Genomic DNA, 18323 nt, shown 5'->3' on the forward strand with positions numbered 1-18323 from the left:
ACGACAACAAGCCCTTAAAGGCAATGTGCCCCTACGTAATAATGCCTTTTACTTAAACAGTTACCTTACCTTCCTTTACATCTCTGCATATGAATACTGTAATATCTATGCTGTTTACAAAACGTCTGTAAATGTTAAGGCGCTTTTGGCTGTGGTCACATGTGAACAGGCAGGTGCTTCTTAATCCGCCTTTCTTTTCATTTTAAAATGTGTTTGTATTATAGTGATTGCAGTATTTTTAATGCAGCATTTGTAAAGTAACATGTTTTGAGAATAGTTTCACAAATTGGAGATGTAAGTGGAAGGTGTGTATAGGTATAGGTCTTTATTATTTTCAGTTGCCTGGAAGCCATAACATGTTTCAATTATGGAAAAAAACAAAATAAGAATGCATGGACAAAATAAAAATGTGTGTGGTATCACCAGATTTTTAAGTAAATAAATAAACTGACCAGAACTGGAATAAATGAAGATGATTAGTTAATAATTGAGTTAATACGCCCATACACCATGTTCCGATCATAAAATGATGTGCTTATTCAATAATACATGGTCATGACACAGAGTGGTAAAGCACGTCTCAACTTGTGAAGAATACATTAGCATGGTCTCCAAGGGCCAATAATAACCATGTGGCTACAGTAAAGATTTCAGCCAAAATGGCACTTAAATCTGGAGCTCTTGAAAAATATTTCCAAATGTTTACCTGGCTTGCTATAAGTGTTTGTATAATAGAATCAATGTATACCATTGCTAAAATCTGAACCAACCATAACAGACAAAAGCAGCAATAAATCTTTCAAAATGTAACATCAATTAACTTATGACATGACAAATAATATTTTCAAACATGAAGGACAATGCAAGAGATTCACAGCATCACCAAAGACCAGAGATCAGATAAGAGGAACTTAAGGATGGGTGTGTATAATGCAAGTCTTTATTTCAATAAGCCTCTTTGCTAATAAGATGTTTGGAGAAACCTCTCCTCATTGCAGAAAAGCTTTTATTTAAAAAGGCGACTTCGGTTACCCTCCATTAATGTTGGGTCCTCCTCCTGTGTCCAGCCTGATGTCTGGACCTCTTCTGGGGCAGATGGGGAGCAGACGCCAGGCCCTGTCTGACAGGAGCAGGGGTGTTGATTGGTGGTGTGTACGTGCATCAGTGCGTGTGTGCTCAGCAGCACTGGAGCAGCCTCTGCTCTATGGCTGTGTGGGACTCCTCTCTCTCCACATCAGTGCGACTCATCACAACATCTGCCACTCAAAAGCAAACATGACGTTCACCACCTCCAGGCTGCGGGCGATCTCCTCCAGGATACAGTGCTGCTGCCACAGCTGCTTCAGCTTCCTGTAGCGCTCCGGGCACAGGTGCAGTGGGTTGCCTCTCCTACAAATACATTTTGTTTTTGAAAAAAATGGCAAAAGCAACTTGAGGAAGATTAAATGAAATAAAAAATCTTACACAAGGTGAGGATCAGTCTCCCCATAGTCGTCCAGATATGGAGCAGGATATGTGCTTCCTCTCGTCTTACTGGCTCGCAGGACTATTTCACATTCTCTTATTCTGCCACAGTAACATCAGCAAAAATCAATATAGATGAGGTTAATTTTCAATAATCTGAGCCTAATGGCGAGAAGGCTAAAATACACATGTGGGAGGCATGCAAGTTTTTTAATTAGAAATGAGCTGTAATAAACAAGTGGGTTAATGACCTGTCATCTGTACACAATTATGTCATGTATGCATTATGTATGATCAAATATCTTTTGCAGCACAATAGCAAATACTGCATTTTAGTCGCTATTGCAATAGTGCATTTATTTTAATGCGTATAGGCAGAGGACATCTGGATTTTAACAATTTAATAGCAAAGTCTACTATTTATGTTTGACCTGTCCTGTGTTTTAAAATTTGAAAATGTTTTGATGTCACATGAACCCAGCCCATTAGTATTTGGTATTCAACCCACCTGAGAAACATGCCCACCCCAGCCCCACAGGTGGCAGCGTGGGCAGTGCATGCTCCCACATCCTCTCCATCCACCTGACTCAAGCAGCAGGAGCTAAGGGAGCACAGCATGGCCCCACAGCACAGGCACAGAGTGGGGTGCTTCCTCTCATCATCCGTGGACTTTGGACATCTGACAACCAATAAATACTTAATACAAACGACTAACCAGGAAAGGATCATTAAAATAAAAAATGGGCTCACTGAAAATGGCTGGCTTGGTTGAGGAGAGCACTGTAATCCTCAGGCAAGTCAATCAAGCGATTTCTTCTCCTTGGATATCTGCAGAATAATTGGTCAATAAATAAATGTGTAGTATTATTATTATGATTATTGTAATTGTTATGATTATTATTATTATTATTATACAGAAAATAAAATTAGCTGTAATTAAAAAATGCATTACCTCACTGTGTGCAGTTTGCCTTTAAGAGCTTTGGACACAACAGGGCTATCACTCCACCTGGTAATGAAAATATACTTCAAATACCGTATATACTTCAGTTCAAGTCCCACAAATCTGCCTCAAACAGGGTCTGGAAGAAGGCCTACACCTGTCTTTGTCGACATGGAAATGTTATTGCTTTGGATAATGTCCAATCTTACAGCATAAAAAGTATCTCTATGGGGAATCTTCCGAAGAATGGTTTAAGCTTTTTATTTCCATTCAGTTTGACATGCTGCAAAAAAGTTACATGTGACTGCCTTGATATTGTTTGTAATGCAATGTTTCAGTTTTTAAAGCAAATTCTGTTACTATGATTTTATTGCTATTCAGTTGCATTTGTGTTTCAAATCTGTATTACAAAAAAAGATTAACCATTCGTGTTGTTTGGACTTACCTCTGTAGCAGTGGTGTAACAGTGTCTCGGTGCTCATAAAACAGCTGGAACACATTGGGGGGTAGTGCCAGGTAACTGCACAGGGGCTCCAATTGTCCTTGAGATGTAACTGTTATATAATAATAGAGCATATTCATATATTACGAGCATATTCGTATTTTAACTGCATAATAATCAGGTGAGTCATCCACACATACCTGCAGTTGTAAAGAGCTCCTCGGGGGGGTGCACTCCTGTAAGGCAGTTAAAGAAGAGAGCAGCACATCGCAGGAAAGGCTCGATCCCTCTTTTGACCCGCTCTGCCACAGCACTGCCGCACATCTCGGGCATTGGTCTGAAGAATAAACCACAAACAGAAATACTAGGAAAACAGAGGGATAATGGACTTATTATGTATTAATAAGAAACTGCATACCTTTTGGTGTATTGTGATACCATAGTGTACCATTCTGCTGCTGCCTTAGCCTCCTCTGTGTCGTCTTCACCGGCCACAGTGGGGAAATCTGTAGTAAAACTACAGTGAGGTTGGCTATGTTTACATACATCATAAATCTGGTCATTATCTGATGTCTGGAGTCATCAGATTATTTAAATGTCATGTAAATGATTGCATCTGATGGGGGCAATCTGATTTCTTTCTGCTTTTTTCACACCTGTGCAGTTTTTGACAAGGAAAATTATGCAAAAAGAGCAATTGCATAAGACAAAGACAAAAATGAAAGAGGAAAAGTTTCACATTTTATAAGTTGTTATAAATGCGTTGCACTAATACTTCCAAACGCAACAGTTAGATTAAAAATCAGATAATTGGATTTCTTTTATGAATTAAAACACACACAACAATCAGGTCTAATAACTGGATAATCCAATTATTATAGTTATTCAATTTGGCCATGGCCATGTAAATGCACCCAGTGTGTATGTACCTGTGGAAGTGAAGAGCACCTGGAGCATGTGGGCCATAGTCACCAGGTGGAGAATATACAGGTGGTTATAGGCTGCGCTGACAGCAGAGGGCTGCAAGTCTACTGTCTCCTCCTGATACAGGGAGGGCACAGACAGCACCAGGCCCACCTAACAATAAGACACATAATTATCATATCTGGCAACTACAACGTACACTCATGATCCAAAATCCAGAAATGATTAACTTACTAAAAGATGAAAGAAGTCCACCTCCACAATTGAAGGTGTGTTTTTTCTGCTCATCGCTGGAAGCAACACTGTAAGAAATCACGCATTAGAAAATGTTCTAAAATGGCGTTAACTTCCTGGACAATGAGGTGGTGCTTACCTCCCAACAGGTCCGCAAAGTGCCTCTGGATCACAGCCTGAGAGCTCTTTATCCTCTGAGCAGCAGCGAACTGCACAATGGCCTTTAGACCTGCCAACTGTAAGTGCAAAACACATATTATGCTTTTGTCAGCTATATAGTTATAATCTATGACCCATGTGGATCACTATTTAATATTTTGTACAGAACTGTGGGCGTGTATGGGGGTTATGGGAAAACAGGATGTTTTTGAGCAGTGACTCTTTGAATGCAAGAACATACATGCATGAATCTCTCGAAATACAAGTTTGATTAATGAAAAGGGAAGACAATTATAACATACCAAAGTATAGTCACCATTTAGAAAGTATTAAAGTTCTCTAGTCTCATACCTGTCGATTTTGTAATGACCCAAACAGTGGCTTGTCCTCTTCTTGCAAAATATTCTCTATAGAAAAATTAAAACGTGTTGAGATTTCCCCAAGTTGACACATATGTTCTATACAGAGCAGTCAGTGGTACCTATGGCTTGGATAGTAAAGGCACAGGTGTTCCAGGTCATCAGTGGCACACGTGGACACAGCTCGTTGGGTGGGGTCTGCAGTCCAACTCTGTAGACCGTGGTGGCACATACTGCGATCATATCACTGATGCTGTCTGAAAACCTCCTCCTAAAAGTCAACAGAAACATATATAAGTAAACGTTTGAGAAGGAAAAAAACGACAGGGTAACTTACGGCTCCTGGACTCCATAGCTCAGAATAGATCGGAAATCAGGTTGGACCTCCCCACTGAAGCCTTTGTCCTCATCAGAGCTTTTATTATCTGCGCATATAAGAACATATAGTGCATAACAGAACAGTGCATAACAGAACAGTCTTCCTAAAAATGTGAGCCAGGCCTCTACTTTGACAATGTTTAAATCCAGGCTCAAAACTGTTCTGTTTAGCTGTGCATACGACTGAAAGGTTTTTATTCTGCACTCTTCTGTTTTAATGTTAATTTTATGATGATTATTTGTGATTATTTATGTTTTGATTTGTGTGATTTTAATGTCCTTCTTATTCGGTAAAGCACTTTGAATTACTTTGTACGTATTGTGCGATACAAATAAACTTGCCTTGCCTTGCCTGTAGTGTAAGGAGATGTGTTATATTAAAACAAACAATATTATGTCCTCTTACCATTATCCTGAGTGACAGACTTAAGTCCATTAATCCTGGCTCCCATGACTTGGATCCAACGTGGCATTGTTAGATGTTGTCCAATTAGCTCTGCATTTTCACTAAAGACACAATAAAAAATAAATTAAAACAACGATAAACATCACAAGGAAGAACCATATGCTGTACAGACATACTAGTTGAATGTGAGCTGTGCCAGTGGGATGAGAGGGACGACTGTATTACACAGAGACTTGCAGAGAGGACATAGGTACTCTCCATTCTCCAGGTCAAATATCAGCTCTGCGTGTAGCCTGTTCCTTGTCGTGTTCTGCACCGCCTCAAAATATCTGAATAAGTATAAAGTTGTATTATATCAAAGTACATAATTACATAAAATCAACCAACAGAGACACTAATTAGTATAATATTTAGTGCAGTTACTTACTTCTGCCAGCATGTGGCGTGCATGACATGTCCACAGCTGCCGGTGTGAGTTCCCACAGCCAGTTCAGGAGGCATGAAGAGTGGATAGGACAAACCATCTACAAAAGCATATACCAAACATGTCAGATGTGAGCAGATGTATATTTTGGCAATTTGATAAAATGAGAGCTGACTAACCATCTGTGATTTGGGCTGTGGGGATCTTGCCTCTACACTGTGTGAGCACAGTGGACCTCTGCACACAGGCAGTCAGGACCATGGCTGGAGCATGGGTGGTCACCTCCTGCTCCTCCTGACACAGGATACACGTCAACACCTCCCTCTCTGCTGGGGTGGGCCCTCGAAGGGGCCCAATGGCTACACAAAGCTCCATCTGATTGTTTGCAGAGCTTTATGAAAATAGACATGACATTCTTAGTTGGAACATTTTATTATAAATTGTAAACTGATAAGTCTCATACTCAATGGGCCTAATATAATACATCAATCGAAAATCTAGCAACAGCCTTTAGCCTGCAACTTCAGTGTCTATATACAAGTTAGGTAGAAAAACTAGATAAAGACCAACAACCACCATCAACACTTCATCTACAGAAATGATAAATTACCTTTCATTAGCAGTAACAGGTTCCCCCTGTAGGCCACTCTCAGGCATATTGTCGTAGAGCATTTTATTTGATTCTATGAAGTTTTTCTGCATTGCTGACATTTGGGCCATTATCTTTTGTCTGTGGAGTTTAGCCGCCTCAGCCTTCCTCTTCCTTTCAGCTTTCTCTTTATCTTGAATGTTCTGAAACAAAAATACCAAAGTTGAAAATTTAACAGTATTTTATAGGTAGCTCAACAAATGCTTTCTTTACCTCCTCAGGCTTTGCAGTCTCCACACTCATGGAAGCTGCTGGACTGGACTTTTCTCGAAGACACTTTACGATTTCAAACATCTAATTAAAAGAAATTAAACATGAATCAGAATTAAAAACTATACTTAGATTTCATTTGTGAGCTTCCTACCTGTAACAACCATTTGATCATGTCCTTTTGCGCTTCAAGAGAGGGCACAGCTTTAATCTTTGACAGCAATAGAAACACTGATTTGCCGTGTTCTGAACCTATAACTAGAATAGAACAAAATATTTAGAGCAAAAGATACACTGGCTGGTTTAACTATAATGGAAAAAGCCACTCACTGCGAGCCTTCAGACTGAAATCAAATGTTACTTCATCTACTGTTCTATCTTCAAGCTGAATTTTCTCTTCCAACAAAGCCTGGCCTATGAGGTGCAATGCCTATGAGCAGTTTGAAAGTTAGCATAGAATGTATAGAATTTCTGTTGCATTGTTAATGGGTGTATAATATAAGCTTCCATTCACCCTCTGGATCATGGCCTCCGTCCATTGGGTGGTCTTCTCCTCCGCAGCCCTTTGCAGAACTCGTCTCAGGATGTGAATGATGATGTCACAGCACAGCAGGCGCACTACACTGGCAAAGTCTGGGCAGAAGGCGGGTGGTACTGGGGGGCGCAGAGCTGGGCGCGCAGAGAATACCATTTTATTAACTCTTATGTACAGTAAAAAAAACAAAAACACTACGCATACTGTAGTTGTCTCTAAAGGTGGAATAAACGGCTGAAATCTTGTTGGAACCTGTAATATAAACTGTAATACTGTATACTTTTTGGAAAATATATGTGTTAATTAACAAATTAATAATTTAGCTGAAATTGTGGATAATTTAAGAAAAAAATATAAAATAACCAAACACAATATATACAATATATAAAATAAAATACATCTGTGTGTGTTTCATTTATTAATCTGTTCTTTATTTATACAGATTTTGTGGTGTTTTTGTATAAACGCAGCTTGTATTGCACATGACAATTAAATGATCATGTTCACCAATAAGATTTTTTCACTTTCAAGCAACCAACATGTAGCTCACCTTTATCATTACCCTCTTGACCTCTCCTTTTCTTCTGAGACTCTTCAGCCTGCAAGTGACACGAGACATCATAAATAGGTAAGTCATTGTGTAGTAATATAAATCTATTTTTATGTACCACACAGACATTACCTTGCTGTGCTGTGATCGGGAATAATGGTAGAAGAATGGGTTGAACTCTTCCAGACGCTCCTTTTTGACTTCATATAAGCCATGACCTGATACCCCTGGTTTTCTAAATAGATAGATAGATAGATAGATAGATAAACAAAAATTCAATAAAAATACAAAAGGTTAAGAATATCGTTTGCATACTTGAATGTAGCAACTTTGGTAATGACACTCTCCAGCCCAGTTTCGTGGCTCTCCTAAAAGAGAAGTTGGATAAAGTTGGATGAGAGGTCATTCTATCTGCCCATACATATTGACAGTGATTTAGGGTCATACATTTTCTGGAAGGCCTTTGACCAGGCTGCTGTGGGCCATGGGCTCAATGCATAGCAGGTGGATGACCTCCCTCATGGTCACATCTTCTTTAGTGACTTGGCTAATCCCAGGAACATAGCGTTCACCTAGAGAGAAGCAGTCATTAGATATAGTATGTAGGTTTAATGGCGCACTATGCAACTCATCAGGTGAGGCTTTGACTGAAATATTCCACAATATGGCATTAAACCTATACATCAAGCATTTGATTAATTGCTCACTGTTTTTATTAGTCAAAAATACGCTTCGCCAACATTCTGACCTGCTTGTCTCTATAGAGACAATGCCATACTGTGGAATGTTCCAGATAAAGCAAAACCATCTACATGGGGACAAGCAGGTAGTGAACCCTCCTACAGAAAAGTTACATAGAGCACTGTTTAACTCAATTAAAACAAAGGAGGCATTACCAACTATGACAATCAGGAGGTAGAGCATTTCTTCTGTCAAACGATTGAGGTGAAGCAATTCATCCTGCATACATGTAAAAGAAAAACATTATTATCAGACTGTATACACCATAAACACCACTTAGAGTGAGTGACATGACTAACCTGATCTTTGCCTGAGTGACTCCCATTAAAGAAATCAAACAGTTCAAATCTCAACAGGATGAGCATGAGGAAATGGTTGGGCTCCATTTTGGAAGCAGCAATCTGGAATAATAATAGCAATAGACAAATGCTTCAAAACTGCACAATAATCAATAATCCACTCATGTGTTACTTCAAAATGGGACTAACTTGCAACATGAGGATGTCCTTGTCATACATCTCGTCTCTGCACTTCACATCTTGATAGTAGTAAACCTGATCGTAAAAAACATTATCTTTATTTAAATGGGGAAATCAGATTTCACAGTGTATTGTTTATATATAGATCATCAAGTAGGACAGTATCAGTAAAAGGATCAGGATCAGTAAAAAAAATTAAAACGATTGAATTGAAATAAAAAAAAAAAACCCAAAACACTCAAAATAGTAAAATAGGTCATATATTATAGGTATGATAATCCAAAAGTAGTTTCAGTTGCACACACGCCACATCAAAAATGGGATTTAACTGGGATCATAGCCAGAACTAAACCAGGACTAGACCAGGACTAGACCAGGACTAGACCAGGACTAGACCAGGACTAGACCAGGACTAGACCAGGACTAGACCAGGACTAGACCAGGACTAGACCAGGACTAGACCAGGACTAGACCAGGACTAGACCAGGACTAGAAAAGGGCCGAGCCTATATTCAGAACTCAACTATACAAACCAGGACAAGTGAGAACAAAGCCCCAAATAATTATAGAAACTGCATTTTGAGCATGTACACTGAATTGCATTTTATCCTTGTAACAACAGTTGGGATGGCTGACCAGTACACTACATCCACAGGTTACCTGGCTGACCAAGGACAATCCATTTCTCCTCCACATTTCAGCAGAAACCTGGGCAGCTAACACCACACAGCGCAGGGGCAGCTCCACCAGCTGGGCAAAGTCATAGACCTCCTACAGGGGGCGCAAAGAACATTACCATGGGTCCTAAACACTAATGCACAAAAGGGTACATAAAAATATTCCAAGATATGTTAAAGATGCATTATGTAACTTCTCTAGTGGAGGATCTGCCAATTAGACTGCCTTTTGTATTCTTACACTTCACAACTAGATGCTCTCTACATTACTGCACTGATAGTGTACCAGCTTTGACCTCACAGAAGCAGACCAGTGAAAAAATCTAATGAACTTACAGCTGGTACCGTTAAAGGCATTTTTAGCAATAAAAACTATGGCAATACAAAACAACTGAATATCATACTGGTGAAACATTCCAGGCAATGCAATATCATCCCCATGTTACATAGTGCATCTTTAATAGGCCTATATATATAGATGGAATAAACTATTATATATACATTTATTACTATACAACAGCACACAATTTATAGAAAAGCAAAATAAATAATTAAATTCGGTCAACTGCAGAAAAGTTTTAGAGTGAAGACGTTTCGCCGCTCATCCAAGTAGCTTCTACAGTTCTGGTCAGATTGCAGCCTTATATCTGAAGGGAGGAACAAACTACACAGAAACTAGCATACCTGTTTGTTTACAATTTCTGTTTGTTAGTTAGGTCCATTGAACTTCACTAAGTGTGAACTGTGCCAAAGTCATAATTGCATAATCATTTAGGTGAATTTAGATTTTAGTCCAATTGTCATTCACATAGAGATACCAATGTATGGATGGAGAACAAACTGGCCTACTTAGATTGTGCAGTAACTATAGGAGAGCGACTCCAGCTAAAAGGTTTTGGGAAGCCCACACATCGACCAATACCTGGTGTTTGAATCACACCATTCACTGCAGCACAACAGTTATTCAAACACTACACAGAGCTAAAGTGCTATAAGCACAGAGGGAAAAGTGAAAGTAGAAAGGTCTCCGCTTGTGGATATCCAAAATGGGCCGTCAATAGACTTAAGAGAGCTAAAAACAAGACAACAAAGAATCAGAAACTATGAGAAAAGGTATAACTATTACCTACACAACTGGTATGACTGAATAGCTTCAGGATTTTCAAACAGCATGAAATCTTGGTCTATTTCAAACCTGCAAACACTTTAAGACAGAAACTGGTTTGCCCAAAGCACAAAACCCCCAAGCCACAAACAAAGCAATGTGGTATACTTCATTCAGTGTAGTGAAGACTGCAGTGAGTGTTATATTGGGGAAATAAAACAGCCATGCAAAATAAGATTCAGGCAGTTCACACTTAGCTAGGTTTATTGAACTGCACTAACACTCAGAAGCTGTAAACATCAGGTGTGTTAGTTTCAGTGTAGTTAGCTCCTCCTTCAGATAGCTATAAGGCAGTATCCACCTGCAATATGACCCAAACTGAAGAACCCCCTTGGATGAGTGACAAAACATCTTCAATTTAAAACTTTTGTCCAATTGACAGAAATGAATTTTTCTTGTGCTATGGATCATACCTGGAAGAGGGGATAAAACAGAGAATGTATAGTAAAATAGCTCATCATTGTCTATAATAAGTCAAATGTGTTCATCATTCAACCTTCTCACACTTCAGTTTAGAAATCACAGAGTTTTCCTCTAGTGAGTGGAAATTTTAGAATACAATAAATATCCATTCATCTTTCATATGCTCAACAATGAGCAGATGTAGAAATGAGGCCTTTTAAGTATTAAATTTGTGACTTACAGGGTTTTGCAATCGCTCTATTGTACCAGTCCTACACAGAAGAACATAAAGACCTACAAACATAAAAATTGCATTAAATGAACAAAAAAATCATTAGTAAATTTAGATATGAGTTTAACTGTGCTTTTCCCTACCAGCTAATAGCCTGGAGATGGGGAGGTGAATGCTGACTGGCTCCTGAGACACTTTGTATGGGCGCACGTGGAGAATGTGTTTGCACATGTAGTAATCCGAGGCCTCCCGACGGAAAGGCTGATTAGTGCACTGCATCAGGGCTTTGTGGCACTCTTTAAAGGTGAGCAGCAAAATCTCATCCTGGAAAAGTGGGTATAAGCAAATGTAAACACAGGGAAGCAAGTAAGACTGTTTTCAATAGCAATAACTGTAAATCCAACGGACGTCAGAAGAGCACCAGTCCTGAAACATGGCCAGAATGTGGCGCAGCTGAATTTGGAGAGAGAAGCCAGCCTCCCATTCAGGCTCCACGGCAATGTGCTGCCCGAACTGACGCTTCACCTCCTCCATTCCCTGGGAAGAAAAGTAAACATGCTTAAAAGTGGGTTTCAGAACTGTGGAGATTAAAGTGGAACTAAACACTAAATCAGCTTTTAGTACTAAACTGTGTAGATGGTGTTTTAATTGTCTTTATTTTCTTAATTATCTTCTGCTATTTTTTTTGGCAATTTTAGTGCAAACTAGGTAATTTGGTAGGATTCAGATTTGTTTTATGTCAAACACTGAATGTGTGCTGCCTCTAGTGGCCACAGCAATTTCAAGTGCTATGTGACATCACACAGGAATGCCCTGATGACAGCCAGGTGTTTCCTGTTACAAACATGTGGCGGTAGGGGCAGTTTGAAGTGTGGATACATGTTAGACTGCATGTCCAGACCCCACCCCCACCCCTACTCTCCCCTCACTCTCTTTTAGTCCTCCAGGTATGGTCCAATTTTGCAGCTCTATTGGTAATGTGGATGTGGGTGGAGTTTAGGTGTTTAGTCCCACTTTAAAATAAATATATGTAACATGCATGGAACTAAATGGCAACATGTCATTAGGTACCTGCATGCATCTGAGAAGACCCAGGAAGGCCATAAAGCCCTCTAAGAACTGTTTCCGTAGCTCCTCAGTCCACATGGAAGGCTTGCTGATCAAAATGTACCTTTGACAGTAACAAATTAATCATTAAATGTAGAGCTATAAAGCCAATTGTAAGCCAATGTTTATGGGGGAAGAAGGTACCTGAGATCATGGAAGATGACCTGGATGCGTGAAAACTTGTCTGAGTTGTAGCCAAGGAAGAAGAAGCGATTGTTGTCATCCAAATGTTCACGAAGCAGCGCCATGACAGTCTCAACTATTACTTTAACGACGTTACCTTCCTCAATCAGATGTCTTGCCTAAACAAAGACAAATACATGGAAAATAACAAACATCTTTATAACACAAATGGATTACGCATTACAGTGGTATAATCCATACCAGAGTTGGGACAGTGAAAATCTGAACAGACAGAGCAGTGATTGATATACTCCTTTCATGGTCATCATTGATAAAGTCCTTCTGCAGCTGTTTGTAGTGCTGAAGATCAGAGAAATAGCTTGTGAATAAATCCAAGTATTTGTATCATAATTTGCATAGTTTCCAACAAAGAGTTACCTTTGTAAACTCAATAGCAAACAGCCTTTTGAACTCAGTTTCCATCAGCATACTACAGAAAATGAGCTCATGCACGATCTTGCGGGCTCCTGGAAGAGAAAGATGTGCAGAAAGTTAATACTTATAACTGTCACAGAAAGAACTAAGCAACAGCAGTACCTTTGTACATCCTGGCATCATGTAACATGAGGCGGCTGATGAGGCAGGGTGTGTCGCTGTCTGCACTGGGCTCCAGGGCCACCTGGCAAAAAGCCTGCCTGAAGCCCGCTGCAACAAGCACACGTAGCAGCATAAAACTCTCTGCAGGGCTAACACTTTACATCAGTTTAAATATCAGACATGGCAAAAAACAAAGGAGGAATAAAGACAAGTTTGCACTATTTTAAATATGTGAATATTTTGTCAGCACCTGAGTAACCAATGATCTTCTGGAACCATGAGCCAAGCCGCAGAGCAAAGGTCTGATGAGCCATGATGGCTGCGTGAAGGATCTCCACACGGAGAGGCTGCAGGGAGATGTGCTCCGAGTTGGACTGGACACACAGTGACACAGTGCGATCACAAAACACTTTTGTTTCTTTATGGATTGTAAGACATTAAATAATAACAAGCATCATAAAAGTGAGTATTTACCCTAATCAGGTCTTTTGCTTGCTCGCATGAGTGTAGAGTGCCCCTTTTAACAGCCCGTCGACCCTGATAATTAGAAATTGCCAAAATTATATACATTTGAAAATGGATGTTGTTAATGCAGTTCACTCAGTATTTAAGCCAAACCCAGAAAGTACCTCTTTGTCAATAAGTGCAGTGTATGTATGTGCCTCATTGTGATCACAGTTGACGGAGCGCTGCAGGGTGTAGATCACATGGTCATACGAGTGGTGCTCATCATTGTATAGCACACAGTAATATGCATTCTCCTTTGTCCTGGATGAGAAAAGACCATGAGTTAGAACGGGCATCTGATGTACTGTGAGTTTGAGTGAACTGTACCGAGGCTGGAGCTCAGACGGAAGTTCAAAGTTTTCCTCCCACACCAGGAAATCTGTGACATATCGCAGCAACACCCGGAACAGCCTCTCTGCACGCTCATAAAGCTCTGGCTCCAACACACAATCGTCCTGTGGAAGATCAAAACAAAGGCAATAAGAGACATTTATGCAAAACCTTTGGATTGTACATAAGATATAAAAACAACAAATTACAGCAACAACATCTGAACAGAAGAAAACTGTAAACCCATTAAAGCCATATCTTGAGACTGTGGTTCCCCACTTTAGAGAATAGCTCAAGCGTACAACAGTAGTTTTAGAAAGAACTCGGAGAGATTCCATGCTACCTTCTGGTTAATGGGTGAGGACTTAACCCACTACATTACTATATTGAAAACTGTAATTCTTGGACATTTTCCCATTGCCAGATCTGGCTCTTGCACTAGCACATTATGTTCTAATACACATTACTGACCAAATAAAGCCATATTTGGTATGTCATTTCCTGTTTGCGTGTTGGCACAGCAGCATCTGTTGAATCATTCTCAAATTCAAACAAAACATAGTGCTGGCCTTGAAACATGAACATCCCACGAGAGCGGAGATTCCACACGTAAGCTCAATATTTCAGACACAAATCCTGAATTCCACACTCACTACACTCGCACATGAGCAAACTCGAAAGCGCACTGCTGTCTAAGAACGAAAAAGGCAGTTTTGAGCACTAAAAATTCTGATGCCATGATGATAATTTAACACCCTTCTTTACGCAACAAGAGTGCAATTTTCAACATTAAATAATAGTACACTTATATTATGTGATGTTATATATATATATATATACGTAATCCCTCAGTCATTGCGGTAGGTTCCATAGTGCTCCATGGGCGTATACTAGTCTATGTGGTCTTATTCTTGTTTTAATATAGCTCAAGATCATTCTAAAGCTGTTCAGGAAAGGCTCATTTCTGTTAATGTGACTTTTAGTAATGATACCTGCTCAAATGAGTATTTAGTTTCAATGCTAGTTTTAGTATAGATTAGTATCCGATTTTCAACTTTTGACAACCTCTTTACTTTATTTTAATGTTATTTTACAGTTTTATAAACCTCAATAATGTTACACAACACCAGGACCGCTCCAGCAAAAAAAAATGCTGGTATTTTTTAAGTACTATTAAATCTATACTAAAAAATCTGTCTACTTTCAAACTGAATTATGATCCTCCATGTCACAGCTGGTTAGGAAAGGCTTCAGATGTGCTCCATAGAACACAAAGCAGATTGCCTGGACAGGGTCAGTGATGTGTCTGCTAACAGAGACACCTGTTGTTTATGGAAACAAGCCCGCTGCTGCCTGCTGGACGTCTGCTTAAAGCCCTGACATGATCTTATCAGGGAAAAGCCCAACGCAGCGGCCCACAGAGGAGGGCCTCACAACAGCTCCTAATGAGAGCCATTCATCAAGTGTGCTGAGCTGCAGACTGATGAAACAACTCTAAACTGCATCTGTGCACAGTTTGTATTCTGCTGATAGAAAACCCTGACCCAATAACTGCTGTACTCTTGGATAGAGGTGCTACATACTGATAATCTCAATACATTTTTTGGTATTTAAAAAAAAAAAAAAGCATTACTAAAAATATTTCTCAAAATGTGGATCTAAATGTTATGGAGAGCACAAAATATTGAGAGTTATTGATGGCCGTTTCATTCATTTACTTTCTGTCTGTTTTCTGTCTAATCATCAATGATGCAGTTGGAGTTAAAACAAACTTAGAACATTTGTTGTCCACCTATAATCTGAGCCAACAATCGCTGTACACTCATCTCCAGCTAATTCACTTCCTAAAATCTTCTAGTGAGTCAAGGTCAATGAACTGTTTCCATTCTAGTTTCTTGCTTGACATTCAGAATCAGGCCTAGATGGGAAAATAAACATTCTGGGGTTCACTGACGCAGAATATTAGCGTAGTAGTTCCCTCCCACATCCCTTTTCCACTCGATTATGCAACTCACAGTAACCATGGCAGTGGTGGCCCCGGGGTCATGTTTAGAGCAGTACGGGCCAATCTTCCAGGCTTCTACATCACCACAATCACAGAAGCCCCCACCAGATGAAGCATGCATCTGTGATATATCAAAGGTGGTATGTCACTCATGGAGACAGTTTTAAGAAATGCATAAGAACATTGCTGAGGGAGATTTAATAGAAGGATTTTATTTCTCATGAATACACACCTTATAACGATGGGTTTTGTGAACACTGTCCTGGAAGCAGTCCATGCACAGCACACATGTGGGATCTATCGCACAGTCCCTACAATGAAGACACCACGGCTCATTATATGCTAGTTACATATTAGTGTCAATAATATCTACCAACTCCAAACTATTCTATATAGTGCTTACTGTGTGTAAAAATGCCACAATGCCGTATTTTAGGAGATGAATTGCTAGAATAAATAACCATGCTTAGCTATTCTGCATAACCACTACTATAGTTTATTATTATATTGCTATAGTTTATTATTATATTGCTATGTTTTATTATTGTATTGCTATAGTTCATTATTGTACAAATGATCATGTGAAGATGAGGATTGGATTACAGATGACACAGATACATGTTCAGGGCATGTATAAGATATTCTACATACCAAATCAAATAACTAAGTAGGGCAATGACTTATTGATAGGTATGTGCTGACTCATGACTCGCCACCCTGGTCAAGCCAGCAAAATATGCTTCAGAAATCGGAGCAAGAGACAACCCCTGCCCGACAGATGACTTACAGAAAGTGTAACATTGAAATTTGATCTTCTACTCATGAAGTATTCATTTTTAACACCTTAATACTGTGACCTTGCAATGTGAACTAAGACTCAGTGAAGGAAATTTAAAACAGTAAAAGTACTTGAACCATTCATTGTGCTCTGTATTCTGGATATATGAGCTCAACTAAATGTAACAAGAGTGTTGTCCTAACTTAGGCAAAGGGTGTGCGCCAAACCTGCAGGAGTAGACAGTCTCTCCCTCCTTAAACACCCGCCCACAGAGCTGAGAGGAGGAGCTTCCCTGTTGGAGTTTTTGGAGGCCCTCTTGGGGATGCTCTCCAAACAGGAAGCACTCCAGAGGGTGGAGGAGGTGGCTCTGCACCAGCTCCTCTTCATCCTGGGGACTAAGCTCCTTCTTTAGGCAGAAGATCCGGGGCACCTGCTCCTTGAGGTGCCGGAGCAGCTCTGCCCTGCTGTCTGCTGCCTCCTGCCATTCCTACCACACAATAAACATGTTTCACAATCACTTTAAACTGTTGTAGCTTTTGATAAGCAAAGGTTTTAATTATTGCCCTTCATAGTAACATGTAACTAAACTACATTGTCAAAATAACAGCACAAGTTTTATAACTACTACTTTATGCTATGACATCATAGTAGTAATAATGCCTCTAGATACACAGGCAAAATTGTAATTTAAGAGAAACATTACTTAATATTTACAGATTAAATATACTTCTCCATCTTTCGGACACAACTACGGGCATCAAGCCTGGATTTTTGCTAAGGTTGATTTTTAAGACTATGGGCGGCACCGATGAGCATTTACATACATCCTTGTGAATGAAAATTTAAAGGATAGTACGGCAGAAAAAAGTTTTGATCTTTCCAGTCCATTGTACAGCAAACCCTACAAAAAGAAATAAGTCAGCTGTCAAACTAACGTTACGCACCCAGTGCCGTTTGTACTCTTAACGCTGAAGCGATCATCAAAATAAGAAAAGATCAGCAGAAGAGGCATCTGAACTCACAAACCTTCCATTGAACAGACTGTTTTAAACTAACGACTTTACTTACATCAGAGCAACAGCAGCCTAAAGTCAGGCAAGTCTTGACCCGAAAGCTAAATCATAAACATTCAGGAGCTAACAGAAGTGCTAACCCTGACAGTGTGGCTTCTTAAGCTTCTGGGTTGAAATTCATAGCTTTGGTCGCAACTTGAAATGGAACTTTAAAGCGGAGGTAACATGTTTCACTGACAGATTGTGTTTTTAAGCCTCGAAAACTACTGTCAGTAAGATAAAGTATTGTAAAAACATACCTTGCTGAGCTCTAACCCGTCTGGAGATTTCTCCGCCATGTTCCATTTGCCGTAAAGGAGGGAGTATTGCTAGGAGACAGGTCCCTTAGAAAGTCAATTCTTTTGCGACATCCAAAATTGTGATCCTTCATATTAATTTGTATGCTTGTTTGTAATGTAGTATAGTAACAGCCTTCACGTCATTATAACTA

The 18323-nt window shown here is 39.6% G+C and overlaps 1 protein-coding gene across 1 annotated transcript; it reads right to left on the minus strand.

Moving 5' to 3' along the window:
* Positions 1–314: 314 nt before the first annotated feature.
* Positions 315–18200, minus strand: ubr1 (ubiquitin protein ligase E3 component n-recognin 1). Its single transcript, XM_055231156.1, has 47 exons — positions 18133–18200; positions 17048–17307; positions 16275–16353; positions 16053–16163; positions 14035–14162; positions 13830–13968; positions 13675–13737; positions 13451–13574; positions 13201–13308; positions 13042–13130; positions 12865–12963; positions 12621–12782; positions 12445–12540; positions 11782–11910; positions 11517–11697; positions 11383–11435; positions 9558–9668; positions 8907–8972; positions 8718–8819; positions 8574–8637; positions 8125–8249; positions 7993–8045; positions 7810–7912; positions 7678–7726; positions 7107–7261; positions 6923–7022; positions 6747–6850; positions 6596–6676; positions 6344–6525; positions 5913–6124; positions 5737–5833; positions 5486–5638; positions 5310–5410; positions 4863–4950; positions 4648–4796; positions 4518–4573; positions 4147–4243; positions 4008–4075; positions 3779–3926; positions 3268–3355; positions 3050–3186; positions 2853–2961; positions 2417–2473; positions 2215–2292; positions 1973–2143; positions 1465–1566; positions 315–1389 (listed from the first exon to the last, which is right to left on the minus strand). Exons 1-47 carry the CDS (start codon positions 18169–18171, stop codon positions 1248–1250), a joined length of 5208 nt encoding a protein of 1735 aa, XP_055087131.1. The 5' UTR covers positions 18172–18200; the 3' UTR covers positions 315–1247.
* Positions 18201–18323: the final 123 nt, after the last annotated feature.

Source organism: Periophthalmus magnuspinnatus, chromosome 22 (genome assembly GCF_009829125.3).
Source record: "Periophthalmus magnuspinnatus isolate fPerMag1 chromosome 22, fPerMag1.2.pri, whole genome shotgun sequence".
Lineage (NCBI taxonomy): Eukaryota > Metazoa > Chordata > Actinopteri > Gobiiformes > Gobiidae > Periophthalmus > Periophthalmus magnuspinnatus.